A 14,318-nucleotide genomic window follows, 5' to 3' on the forward strand; every position below is an offset into this window, starting at 1 on the left:
AATATTATTGGGATTTGATTCTTGATGATACTTTAGATGACTGAAAGTTTATCTATGATAATCAAATTATTTGTAGCAACATATCTGAACATTAGTTTGAATTGAGATTAGATCAAATTGGGTAAAACTTAGAAGTATATATCTTGAAGATTCAAGACTTATGTATAGATTGATTATAATTGATACAATATGTAAACAAGATTGATTAGTGCGATAAAGCGTATTATTCTCTTATGTATAGATTGAAGATAAATTATAAGTAGTTTTAAGAGATTATATCATATTGATAAAAAAAAAAAAAGAAAACCAAAAAACTACTGCTCAGAATCTCCATTGCAAAGCTTTAATCAAAATTACACCAACATGCTAGCTGCTAAGGAACTCATTAAAGAAACCAGTATCATTTCTAATCGCACTATCACCATTATCAAACACCATGTCGCAAGTTTGAATGAAATCATAAGAGATATCAACTCCATCATAACTGAATCAAATTGATCATGCTTCCATCATGAAAAGCTTTTTTATTTATTAGATGTCCCAATTCGATGTTCTTGTAACACAGGTTAGAACAAGACAACATAACAGGCTGTTTAAAAAGGAGTAAGGCAAAACACATCACCCAATTCAAATAACAATTCTATCTTACAGAGTCTTAGTAAGTGTAAAACCCTCAATTTGCCCGGGCCCAAATAACCCCAAAATTAAAACCCAACCTAAATCAAGCCCAAACCCCCAGACCCAATAATCAAAATAGGGTTTCAGACAATCTGAAACCCTAGCCTATCCTCTGCCATCAGCACCAACCACCCCACCGCCCCTAGCCTGCAGCTACCGCCATTGTCACCTCACAACTTGCCACTATTGACCTTTTGAACCTGCAAAAGAAAATAAAAAGCAGAGACAACAGCCAAAGCAAGTGGAACAATAGGAATAGAGAGAAAATCAAATGTAATACATTTTTTTTCGACTATAAAAGGCCAAGATCTATCAGTGTAAAAGGGGATGGTATTTTCGAAAGGGGAGGAACCGATTGTATCTTGGGAAATGGGGGAAGTTTTTTAAAAATTGTAACACAGATTAAAGAATCAAAAAAGCAAAAACAGAAGAGAGGTTGATTTTAGAATCTCGTTTTCTCCTTTTTTTCGTTTCGATCATTTTTTATTTATTTATCTATTTTTTTATCGATTTTAAAAAAGAATAAAAAGAAGAAAGAGGGAACTTACCGGGGTTTCCGTGAATGCCTCGCCGGAGATCCTCCCTCCGCCGTCGAGTTCGAACCTGAGGAAGGTGGGGAGGTGTCTTCCTATCTCGATTTTTCAGACTTTGAAGGTTTGGCCTTCAAACGTGGCTCAATCAAGGGCTGAAAAGCCTGTTTGTTGCTGTCACAACCACCGTCCACGGTGGAGGAATGAAAGGCGATGGCGGCGCAAAAGCTAGGGTTTCGAAACCCTAGCAGAGAAGAAAGGGGAGCCCTTTCTGTTTTTTTTGTTTGTTTGAAGCAGCAGAATGATCTTGAAACAAAAAAAAAATGGGGTTTTATACAGGCACAAAACGGTGCCGTTTGGAGACCAACCTCACAGCGCCAAAACGGCGCCGTATTGGCTGACCCGTTTTGACCCGACCCGATTGCCCCTGGGATACGCGTGTTTCTGTGGTGAGGGGCTAATTACACACTTGGTCCTTCTCCTTTCGCGCTAGCTTTCAACTGGTTCCTGTTTGCGTGTTGTTTATTTTCAATTTTTTCCCAAAATCTGTATACTATTGCAATTTAGTCCGCATCTCAACGTCATGTTTTAGGACTTGGATTATTCCCTGTTTTAGTCCTTATACATTTGGGCGCATTACATATTGGTCCTTTTTCATTTATTTTATTTGTAGATTATCCCTTTTGTTTTAATTTAATTTTAATTAAGTTTTTACTTCATTTTTATTTCATAGTCATTCTTTATTCTTGATTACTTATTTGTATATATTAAACTACCTTGATAATTGTTTATTATTATTATATATATTTTTTTTTACTTATGTGGTATTGTTATTATTGTATTAACCAATTTAATATTATTATTGCCACTATTATTTTCTTTTTTATTTACTTCCTGGTTATTATTATTAGACTAATTTGATATATTATTACTATATTCCTAGTTACATTTATTTTCTTATTCTAAAACTACTATTATATATCTAATCTTTTTTTCTATTCCTATTGTTGTTATATTTCCATTTATTATATTATTTTCATTATTTTTCTTTATATAATCGTATTTTATTTTTACTCTCGTTATTATTTTATTTATTTATATATTTTTATATAGTTTTTAAACTTTAGTTTTTTTTATTATCAACATTATTTTTATTTTTATTACTATTATCATTTTTTTAAATTATTGTTACTATTATATTATTTGTTATTTAATATATTATTATTATTACATTTTTACTACTACTACGATTATTATTATTATCTTATTTTATCATTTTTGTAATTACTATTACTATTGTATTATGACTATTATATTTTCATCTATGTTTATTTTCCTATTACTCATCTATTTATATTTCTTATGTATTTATATTTTCATTATTATTATTATATTTTAGGTATTATATCTATATTTATATTTAGGTATTAATATCATTATTTTACTATTGTTATATTTTTCATACTATTATTATTATCACTATTATTACTATTAGCACTATTTTTATTGCTATTATTTAATATATTATTTTTTATTACTATCATTACTATTATTATATTGTTATTATTACTATTATATTATTGTATTATCCTTACTTATTACTCTTTAAATTATCTCATTTTATTTTTATTCCTCATTCATTGCCATATCATTTATTATTTTTTTATATCTTTTTACATCATTTCAAATTTAAAGATTTTATTTGTTGCATTATAACCATTAATATTATTATTATCATTACTATCATTCCTTAAATAGTTCTGCATAATATTTATTCGTTTACTACTAGTTCTTTTTTAATTTCAAACATTTTTTAGCTTATTTATTATTTCATTTTCTTATTATTCGTTTGACGTATTTATTTTATCTTTGTTTTTATCGTTGTCGTTTACCTTTGTGTTTATGTTTATCTTGTTATGATTATCGATTTTTATTTGTTATGCATTTTTTTTCTCTCGTTCCATCACGAATTTAGGTTTTATCTAACCCAATAATAATTTTTTTGTAAAAGTAAATATTTCGTATTTGGTAATTCGAGATAATCGTGTCTTAACTTACTGAGTTTCGACTTTTCTCATTTAACCTAAATACGAAATACTCTTTTAAATCGCAATATGAGATTTGAAAAATACTTATCCTCGGGGATAAGAGGTGTCGTGCCCTAACTTACCGGGTATGACATTTTGTTAGCTCAAAATAAGATTTTCACAAGTAAAGGCAATATTCGGTGTTTGGAAATTCGAGGAAACGTGCCCTAACTTACTGGGTTTCGATTTTTCTCGTTTACCTTAACTAACCGAATATCTTTTTAAAAGGGGGTTAAAATATACGAATTTTTTAAATAAAGGCAAGCTCGTTCTCAAAGTTCAATATGTCGTGTCTTAACTTACTGGACATGGTATTTATTACTTCGAGACGAAAAGGTCTTTAACATTTGAGCATTTTTTATAAAGAGTGATCGTATTTTAAATTCTTTCAAGTTTTTAAAATTTTGACACTAAGACATTAATTAATCAACTAGGTATTAATTTTTAGGCGTATCGAGGGTGTTAATCTTTTCTCGTGTGTAATCGACTCCCAAACTCATTTTCTGATTTTCGTAGACCAGAGATTATCGTTTTAGTAAATCTTAACTTTTATTAAAATGATTAATTTGAGGTGATCCAATCACACCTCATTAAAAAGGATTGGTGGCGACTCCCGTTTTTCGTTTTCATTTTCAAATCCAAGTCGATTCCCGTTTTTCAAAAAAAATGGTTACGACAATTTGACGACTTCACTGGGGACCTTAATAAGAGAGTTAAGCCACAAGTTGATTAATTTTTGTCTTTTTATCGAAAATTAAAAAGTTGGTTTTGATATATGATCTCTTCATTGCATTTCACTCGTTTTTCTTACGGTTTTCATCATTTTATTCTCATTTTCTTTAATCGCTTCAAGTTTTTATACATATATCCTCGCACATTGCATTGCATGACCGTTGTGGTCACACCTTTTGAGTGGGAGTGAGAAATTGTTCTTTCGTGAGGTTTTCACCTCCGTACAGGATAGCGGATCGCTTTCGGGATACATCCGTACCTATGTCTTCGTGAGATTTTCATCTCCGTGCAGCCATAGGAAAATATATTCCCCTGAACTGAACTCGGTCTGTTTGAACCTATAATAGGTAAAGATCGAGGAATTTGCTGGTTTAGGTACCTTTACTCTAGAACCAAACCACATATAGAGAGATTTAGGAGCCCACCCTAGGTAGAGCCACTCCGAACCCCTAGGGGTTACCCAAATTGCTTTATTTGTTATTTATTTATCCTGTACTAACCTGTTTTGTTTTTATTTTGTTTATAATTGCATTGCATTACATCATCATAGGAAGGAAGTGTTGATTCATATTTGATTGCTAAATAGAACAGTTTGTCATAAGAAAACAAATTTTTTGATAAAGTGGATTATAACACGGTTGTCTAAATATGGTCCAAGTAAACACAATGAAATAAGGCTGATAGTCCGTGAAGAAATACAAGACTTTGCTTCATTGCCTGAGGATGCGAACCAACAAAGATTATTCAAGAGTCGTCACGTCTTAAAGGAGCTAACGAGTATCGCAGGGACAAGTGATCAATGAGTCGCGGCCTGGATCAAGCAAAAATGAGTTAATATAGACATCTCTTGGGGAATTTGCAAGACTCGACCATAAGATCCGGATATGAAGAGGAAGTTAGGTGTCTTCACTTGGAATATGAGAGAAAGGTCGTATATGTAGTCCATTTTATGTAAAGGAATTTGTTTTCTAGAAAAGTTGTTTTAATGAAATTGAATTCAGAATCAATGTCTTCCTTTCTTTTGCATTCATTTCATGCATCTGCATTGCATTGCATTGCATTATTTGCATTAGACTTTCCCTAAAAGAACCCTAATTAGGTGAAATTATTTCAGTTAGCCTGGGAACCGACAAAGGTCAAACGACTAGGCATCTTTACGGTACACGGAAAAGGATAAAAGATATGGATCAAAGATTGGAAAGACTTGAACAACTTCAAAGAGAGACGCAAGACCTGCTACAACTGCAAATGCAAGAGCAACTGGCGAAGATCCAACAAGATATAAGGGACCAAATGCTAGAGGCCCAAAGGAATATGATGAATCAGTTGTCCCAATTACTGACTAAGGGGCTAGGAAAAGGAAAAAACTCCATGATCAATGCTGGGGAGAACAATGAGGAATCTCTATACCCTCCAGGTTTCACCTCGATAAACGATCAGACATGTCCACAAGATGTACCTATTGCTATTAGATCACAACATCAAGTCGGTACCTCGGCACCCATGAACTACCTGATGGGCTCAGGTTCCAATCCAAGGAACATTCTAACCAATCATGAAGTTCCTGATCTAGACGAAATGGAAGGAATAGAAAAAGCAAAGGTTGAACTGGCAAGACAACTCGAAGATCGATACAAGTGGTTGGAAGAAAAACTTAGAGTGATGGAGAATGCTGATTACCATCGCGGGGTCGATGCCAAGGATCTGAGTTTGGTACCTGATCTAGTACTCCCGCCAAAATTTAAGACTCCAGATTTGAAAAGTATAATGGGACTAGTTGTCCTGAAGCTCACATCACAATGTTCTGTCGAAGGTGACGGGATATGTTAATAACGACCAATTATTAATTCATTACTTCCAAGACAGCCTGATCAGGTCAGCAGCTAAATGGTACAATAAATTAAGTCGTGCTAAAATCAATTCATGGAAAGACTTAGCACGGGCTTTCATGAAGCAGTATGGCCACGTGATTGACATGGCGCCTGACAGAATTACACTACAGAATATGGAAAAGAAGCAAAGTGAGAGCTTCAGGCAATATGCCCAAAGATGGAGAGAGGTAGTGACACAAGTCCAGCCGCCTCTTCTGGAAAAGGAGACCACGATGCTTTTCATCAATACTCTGAAAGCCCCGTTCATTACCCATATGTTGGGAAGCGCTACCCTGAGCTTCTCAGACATAGTAATGTCCGGCGAGATGATTGAAAGTGCAATCAGGAGCGGGAAGATATATGTAGGAGAAAGCGCAAAGAGGTCAACCCCAAATAGAAATGAAAATGAAATGAATAATATGAGCAAAGGGTACCCCAAATTGGTCAACATAGGTCAGCCAAGGTAGGAATCCAACTCGAGGCTGAATACAGAAAGACTCCCGTTTACACCAATCCCAATGTCATATAAGGAGTTGTATCAGAATCTCTTTGATGTACATGTAGTGTCACCGTTCTACTCGGAACCAGTGCAACCTCCGTTCCCAAAATATGGTATAATGAGAATGATCAATGCTCAATGTGATGTAACCAAACCATGTCAAAAATCTCGAAGTTATTTAGGAAATTTTTTGAAAATATGAAATTGACAATTTGGTGCTAAAAGGACTACCCACTCTCCTAGCCATCAAAGCTGTGAGAAGACAATTTTCATATTTGGTATGTTGACAATTTACTAAACCAATTATTTGGGCTATGCTAATTATATGGACGATATCTAGCTCGATTACCCTTATCTAGTTCCTTGAATCAAGAAAGTTATATTTGATTGAATAATTAAAGACTTAGCTACCAAGGATACTTGTTTATATTGTTCCTTATTATATTATATTCGGCTTATATAGTGCTTGTTTTACAGAGATTGTGATAGATATTCTTATATAAGAAAATCGACCTAGGAAAACTAAACTGCGTAAACAACATTTTTGTGTTCGGTTTCTTTATTGTTCTCGTGTGGTGATTGAAGGAGTACCCACTATCTTAAGTATCACTCCACTTTAACAGCTTGATTCTCAGCAATGTTTTAATTATTTCAAAATTAATTAAGAAAACATTTTTACAAAATTATAGAAAATAGATAAAAATTAATTTTTTAAATTGTAAAACCTTGTTAAAACTATTTTAAATTTATTTAAAGGTGTTCGAAAATATCCAAGAAAATATACTAGGTTTGGAGAGCTCATTTTCTAATAAATAGAACAGTAACACTGTCAAAACCTCAAATATCAGTACTTAAAGCCTTGAGTTGCCTATACTCTCCTAATGACATTCTGCCAATGTTAGTGTATCCTTTATTCCAGTCCACCTGACTTCAAACTATTAATATTCTTCTAACTTATACTGACTTCCTTTGTTGATTTATCCTTCCCATGCCAAAACAACTAATATTTTTAATTTAATGTTTTTGATTCAGCTAATTAAAAAAATTGAAATTTTAATTACTTTAATTAATAGTAATTCAATTTGGATAATAACCGAATTCACCATACATAACGAATGTCAAAGCAAATCACCAAATAAAAAAACAAAATTCACTAAGACATCCTCAAAAAACATAAAATTCGTGCAGCAAACTATCAAAGTTTTGAACTTTCCATGAGAATCATGGAAGCAACTAAAGAAACGTAGACTGGGGTCTTGTTCCATAATCAGCTTCACCAGTCCTTTCCAAATATACACCAACACCACCTCAACCCCCCTTTCAAGTTGCTTAAATTTCCATAACCAAGTCCAAAAATCCACTCGTGGTCCCTTAGTCCAAAAATGCTTAATACAGGGACTTTATATAGAAATTGATCAATTATAATTTTCTTAAAAAAAGAAATTAAAACAGAGAGTGCATCTTTAAATTTTTCAAATTAAGAGTAACACCAATTTACATTTGTTAAAAGAAAAATGAAAACATCTAAGAATCCAGATAATCAACCCCTGTCACTATATTTCAATCATTACTGCTTATCAAAGATGAAAAATTACATATTCTAGGATTCATCAGAGCAATCAAACAGCCTTGTTGATCCCAATCTGCAGACACTATTTGACAGAATTCTGATGCTGAAACATCCAACAAGAACCAGCAAATGTAAAGCAACATAGGCCACAATCCCCGTGCAAGGACTTGTGAGATTTCTATAAAGTTTACTACCACAAATGTGACAATATTCTATGTACAACACAGTGATGACTAATCCGGCAGAAGAGGTAACCTCTCCACACCGTGAGGAGAACCATTTGCACCGTAGGGCTCGAAATTTTCAAAATCATTCGCATTGGCATCTTCATCGGAGCTTTTGTCCTCATCTTTTACCAGTTTAAATTGGAGGATGCGTAAGCGTACATCTGAACCTTTGCCGATATTCTCTGATTGTAGTTGGTATTTCTCAATGAGCTCTGTTTGTAGAGATATAATCTGGGGTGGCCTTGGAAGTAGTTCCACAGGTTCCTCTTTTGGGATTGCTACCTGTTCGATGGCTATTCTTGCCTCCTGAAATGATTAATTCAGTCGTAAGCAAGTCAGTGAAATAGTTCCGATATATAGAGCAAGTAGATATTGTTTACAGCATACTTTACGCACTGATATATTGCTACAAAGTCTAATTTATCAATCCTTGAGATCATATAATTTATCAATCCTTGAGATCATAACTTCTGCTCAAGAGACGGGCAAATGGGAGGATATCATTGTTAGCATAATGAGTAAAAAAACATGGATTTATTGGAGTATTTCCTTTTGAAAAACAGATTTCCCATGAGCCTATCTAAAGGTTTCAGGCTAAATGGTTCATAAACATGCTCAAAAGTATTGCTCTCGCTAAAGCTGAACCACTAGCAAGGGCTTAAAGAGCCTACAACCACTGAACTTGCAAAAATTATAGTTTCCTTTAGAAAGCAAAAAGAAAAACTCAGAGATCAAACTGGAACAAAAATATCAAGTCTTCACCTCTAAGGCATCAACCTTCTCCAAAATATTCATATCATTTTCTGATCCAGGGTTCTTCAACCCGTAGGGATAATCATCTTTTAATGCCTCTAAGGCCTTTGTAATCTGCATCGAAGAGCTTGTCTGCAAGGGAGGAAAAGAAAAAGACTGATTTATTACCACATTCTGATGATGTGAAAGTTAGCTAATGCTAAACAACAAGAAGCTCTTCACCTTCGCCACATAGACAGCTATCTTATGAGATTTAGCTGCAGCCTGAATCCCAGAGTTCTTTCGGAGCTTCGAAAGCAGAGCAAACAGCACACCTGCCTCACTTATATTATCAGTTAATTGAACTGCAGCATCCATCTTTAACTTCTTAAGTCCTTGTATCACACTTGCCTCCTGGATCTAGAATAACTACTTATTCTGTAAGTTTTATTTGTACTACTTTCTTATTATTTATAACTATGACAACTACTGACAATCAGAACTAAAAAAGCTTTAACCGAGACGTTATATCTTCATGAATCTGACAAAATTTGGTATCATATCTAAACAAAAATAACTAAACTGGCTATATGGAAGGCTTATAAAATTGGCATCATACGGTCACAACTATTGAGCCTGATTTTGAGGCAACTTCAAACCAATTACCATCTAGGTTATATATGGGAAATCAAAACTAAGATTTAACTGAATATGACAAGTAAAATCAAATGCTGAATACATAAGTTAACTTCATAAACTGCCAAAACATAATCTTAATTTATAAATCAAAATGGCAATGTATGATATCAAGACCTCTTACCCCATAGACATACATACGAAGTAAATCCCTGTCTTCCGTTGAATCGTCAGCCATGTTTGAAGAAAGATCAGAAGGGAAATGGTTACCGATACTATTCTCGTAACTAGTCTCTGAAAGATCTCCAGTGATTACTAAATCCTCTTTGTCAGAGCTGATGTCAGTAAAAGTCTGTGAGCTCTCTTCCAGCCCCTGAGAGTTCATCTTGCGGATCTCAATGCGTGGAAAACGACCTTCACAGTAGACAAGTAACCGATGTAATAAACTATCCTGGATCACCCACTTTGATTATTCCAGGTAGCACTAAATAGAAAAGAAAATGCACCTGCAAGAACAGCATCAACTGTTGCTTCAAGGCAACAGTGAACACGTAACTCAGTCTTAGAAACAATCTCTACACCACAACTAAATGTCGATGGTCCTTTCCTCTCCAGCACAGTCTTCTGGACACCCCTACGGTTCGCTTCTTCATCCCCTAGAGTCACACTCTGAAAAATTATGTATTTAATGAAACTAGGGAAAATTATATTCTCAGTCATGATTGAATTTCAAAGAGCTATCAATTATTTTAAGAAAATATTATGAAAATATAACAATATCTTTGCATCGACAAAATGAGAAAGAGCAAGATTACAATAATGTAGTTAGTAACAAAGATTCATTAACTATACAACAGCAGGAAATAACAAAATCATAAGCTCAATGGATGATGAAATCACCGACAAAAAGCAGCTTCGCTTGTTTATAATTTTATACCGACAAGTTTAACTTAAAGGCAGCACATCATATCTTTACCTAGGAAATATTTCACATAAGAATTTGTTAGAACAGAATTCTATATGACAGCTATTCTTTGCACTGCCACCCTCTTCATCAGAAGAAACATGCATTTAATTAAAGATGAAAAAGACACAGAAAGGTTAGGATCTTTCTAAAGATATTGCCTCATCTTTCTAAACATTACTCCCCAGACTGCACTCAGACCTTTACTATTGATCCTGAAAGGCTTTGGCATAAAGGTGCCAGTAACCCCTACATGTTCAGTAAATAATAGGAACGGGTATCAGTGCAACTTGCTCACCTGTATTCCACCAATAAGGATATCCAAAGAAGGATTCATAATCAAATTCTCAATGGTTACTCCATGAGCAGTGGCAACTAGCTGAATTCCACGTTGTGCAATTGTGCATGCGGCCATTGCCTCCAGTTTTGTCCCAATTTCATCAATCACGATAACTTGTGGCATATGATTTTCAACTGCTTCTATCAATACCTGCATTATATAAAATTGCAAAAAGTTAAACAAGAAATTGCGGGTCCTGTTAAGGAAGCGAAGTTATAAAGGACAGGACAAACTTGGGGAAATTTTGAAGTGTTCTAAAGGGGCAGTAGAAAGACATTATTGATTTTATATATAAGAATGCCAGGTCATCTGATTTATGCATGTGAACTCCTATAATGCTAGGAATGCAAAGTCTTAAAAAGATTTATGCATCAAGGTGAACAAAAGAGTGCTAATGAAGGCACATGTATGGACCACAAATTTCCATTCCCTCTAAAAGGGTTAGATCTGATTTTTTTACATATAATTATGTTTATGATCACAGAAAGAGAGATCTTTAATTACTGAGGATGTAAAGTAGGAAAAGTAGTACGACTTTATAAGAGATTATTTTCAGAATGCAACAGAACTCAGTTAATACCCTTAAATTTTTCAACTACGAAAGTTTAATCTTAGCACACACCATAACATCAACACAGATATTTTTCTGTAAGTAACCAGAGAAGAAATGAGAACTGAGTCCAGCTTGTACCTTATGTTGCATATCAGAGTCAGGGACTTGCATTCTCCGTGCACAACCAATTCCAGCATGCGGTATATCACCATCCCCACCTATCTCATTGGAGGTGTCAACAATCATCACACGTTTCTTGTAATCATTTGCAAGCATCCTCGCTATATCCCTGCCATTTTTTTTTTTAGAAATTTAGGTTACCCTAGCAATATCATTGGAAAGATTCCTCCACAAGTAGACAAAACTGCAGCTTTTGGAACAGAAGAATTATTCAAACAACAAAAGCATATATTCAGCTGATCAGATATGGTTGGAGCATAGATGAAAATGCATATTGACTTTTGCTAGTTCTGGTTGATTGATAGCAGAAAACTTTTTTCAGTATTAAGATATATCATCTATAAATATTTTAAAACCCTTCCCTTACACCGAGATTAATCATGTTCAACAAGTAAAAAATTTGAAAGCCATTTGTAATCTAATAATAATTCTGGGCTAACAAGCTCAAATCTTAAGAGCAGCCGCTGATAGCAAATATGCTAAAGGACATGAACGGTTCCCCTTGATTCCTCTTGGTATTGTACTTCAGCAGGATAAACAAACATGACCATCTTGCTTTTAAAAAATTTAGAGAATTCTATTGAGTAAAGAGACATTAACTTGGTAACCAGTTAAATTTTAGTGTTTGAATTTTGAAATACTTGCACTCAACTTTGCAAAATATTAAGAATGAGAATGGGGAAAGCAATCCTAGTCATGCAACCATGCCAAACAAATCAACAGATCAGAGATAGAAACAACTAACCTAATGATTGTTGTTTTTCCCACCCCCGGAGGACCAATGAGCAGTAAAGAAGCCCCATCTTGAACTAAATCTCTCAATAAATCAGCACTGCCTGATATTGCACGACCAACACGACAAGTTAAACCAATAATTGTGCCTTTTCGATTCCTGATTGCACTAATACGATGCAATGTTCGGCTGATGCCTGCTCGATTATCGATGGCAAAGTCCCCAACCTGCAGTTTTTGGTACTTGTAATGAGCAAACAGACTTCACAAAACAAAGAAAGGTAAACTGGAAGCTCTAGTAAATGAAGAGATCTTAGTTCAACTAAGATTGTTTAAAGGATACAAGTAAATTATGATAAAACAAGCAGATTTCAGCTACCACTTTGAGAACATTGAGAGCCACATAGTCTCATGACAGTGATAATGTATTACTGAAATCCATTGGGGGAAAAAGAAAACCACCAGGCATCCACGTTCTGAGACGATAATGCTTCAGCAGCAACACTATAATTCAAAATTATCATGTTTTTTAGCATTCACTTTGCCTCGGAACCAAATGACATTCAACCTATTCAAAATTTCAAAATATCCCCAGGATAATTTAACAAAAATGCATATAGAAACACCCATATGTTGTGATTTTCTTTCTTTTTTTTTCTTTTCCCCTTTTCCATATCCAATTTAACAAAGGATATCATTTTATTTTCTCTCCCCTCAATGGCTATCCTTTTTGTTTCATAATCATTACAGTGTACGTACTCATTAGCATACTTCGATAAGGAAAAAAAAACAAAACAAAAAAAGATAACTCCTTAAATACTATCCAAAGGAGTTAATCGAACACTTAATATGCAAACAGGGAAAGGGGGAAAATGATACACCTGAGAAGTAGCATGCTCGATATCTTGAACCGTGATTGGACAATCAGATAATACAAAATCCCCTGAAGGGAACCTAGCCAAAGGTTTCCTCCCTATATCCATAACCACTTCAATCAACTCTCTTAACTCTTCATGTTCACTGATTCTCCTTCTCATCTCCTCTGGCAACAAAGACAAAAGACGGCCTAATTCCACGTCGAACTCATCCTCCAAAGAAGAAGAAGAAAAAGCAGGGGATTTTATTGGATACCCAGAAATACTTTTGGTGAAAAAGTGAGGAAAGTTTTGGTTTGGGTAGAAATTAAGAGGGGAAAACTGGGAATTGAAGTTGGGTTTAAAGAACAAAAGCTGTGGTTTCCATTTGGTGATTAAAGGAGGTGAATGGTGAAACAAAGAATAACAAAACATCTGATTTTAATTCTTTTGGTTTTTCTTCTTTGGCGGGAAAAATTAGCAGAGTGTTTCAGCTTTCAATCAGGAAATTTCTGTAACTTGTTTTTATTTCTGGTTTTGTTTGTAGGAATTTTATTTTTGTTTTTGATGATAAACAGAGTAAAATTTTAAAATTATACCAACCACAAAATTTTATTATTAAATAATAAATTAGAAGAAAACTACAAAGTATAATTCCATTTATCACTTACATTATACTGTATATATGTTCAAAAAAATATTATACCGTATATTCTGTTCATTTAAATATTTTCATGGTTGATAGAGTTTTAGTTTGATTTGTATTGATATTGTTATCGGTGCAAGAAGATATGGGTTAAAGCATATTAAGTTGCATTTGGGATGGTTTATGGGTGGTTTTAAGTATTTTATCGACTTAAAAACTTCTTAAACAATTTTCTAAGTCATTTATTTCTTATTTTTTATTTTATCTAATTGCCTTGAGTTTTATTTTTTTTTGTTTTTCATTGGTTAATAATAAAAAGATATAAAATAAAAATATTTAAATAAAAATTTAAAAATATTAAAGTAGATATAAACTTATTAAAATTATAAAAAACCTATAAAAAATTAATTTTAATAGAATTTTAATGAGAACTAAAGGAAGCCTTAATTGTTTTAATTTTTTTTTATATTTTCTTAAGGGTTTTTTT

The 14,318-nt window shown here is 33.6% G+C and overlaps 1 protein-coding gene and 1 long non-coding RNA gene across 2 annotated transcripts; both read right to left on the reverse strand.

Moving 5' to 3' along the window:
- Window positions 1–485: 485 nt before the first annotated feature.
- Window positions 486–1,918, reverse strand: LOC107916845 (uncharacterized). Its single transcript, XR_001689618.2, has 2 exons — window positions 1,227–1,918; window positions 486–878 (listed from the first exon to the last, which is right to left on the reverse strand). It is a non-coding gene; the product is annotated as an uncharacterized lncRNA (long non-coding RNA).
- Window positions 1,919–7,934: 6,016 nt separating this feature from the next.
- LOC107918228 (protein SEEDLING PLASTID DEVELOPMENT 1) lies at window positions 7,935–13,780 on the reverse strand. Its single transcript, XM_016847764.2, has 9 exons — window positions 13,213–13,780; window positions 12,345–12,559; window positions 11,558–11,708; window positions 10,825–11,016; window positions 10,069–10,231; window positions 9,747–9,976; window positions 9,170–9,346; window positions 8,957–9,079; window positions 7,935–8,500 (listed from the first exon to the last, which is right to left on the reverse strand). The coding sequence occupies exons 1-9, from the start codon at window positions 13,618–13,620 to the stop codon at window positions 8,201–8,203; spliced, it is 1,959 nt and encodes a 652-aa protein (XP_016703253.1). The 5' UTR covers window positions 13,621–13,780; the 3' UTR covers window positions 7,935–8,200.
- Between the last annotated feature and the right edge of the window lie 538 nt (window positions 13,781–14,318).

The sequence above is a fragment of the Gossypium hirsutum genome, chromosome A01 (genome assembly GCF_007990345.1).
Source record: "Gossypium hirsutum isolate 1008001.06 chromosome A01, Gossypium_hirsutum_v2.1, whole genome shotgun sequence".
Taxonomy (NCBI): domain Eukaryota; kingdom Viridiplantae; phylum Streptophyta; class Magnoliopsida; order Malvales; family Malvaceae; genus Gossypium; species Gossypium hirsutum.

Bases quoted from the DNA above. Each gene is read 5' to 3' on its own strand.
- LOC107918228 (XM_016847764.2), bottom strand. From the start codon at position 13,620: ATGTTTTGTTATTCTTTGTTTCACCATTCACCTCCTTTAATCACCAAA. The intron at 12,560-13,212 runs GTGTATCATTTT...CAAAAACTGCAG, and splicing joins TCGAGCATGCTACTTCTCAG to GTTGGGGACTTTGCCATCGA. The intron at 9,347-9,746 runs GTAAGAGGTCTT...TAGTTATTCTAG, and splicing joins TTCGTATGTATGTCTATGGG to ATCCAGGAGGCAAGTGTGAT.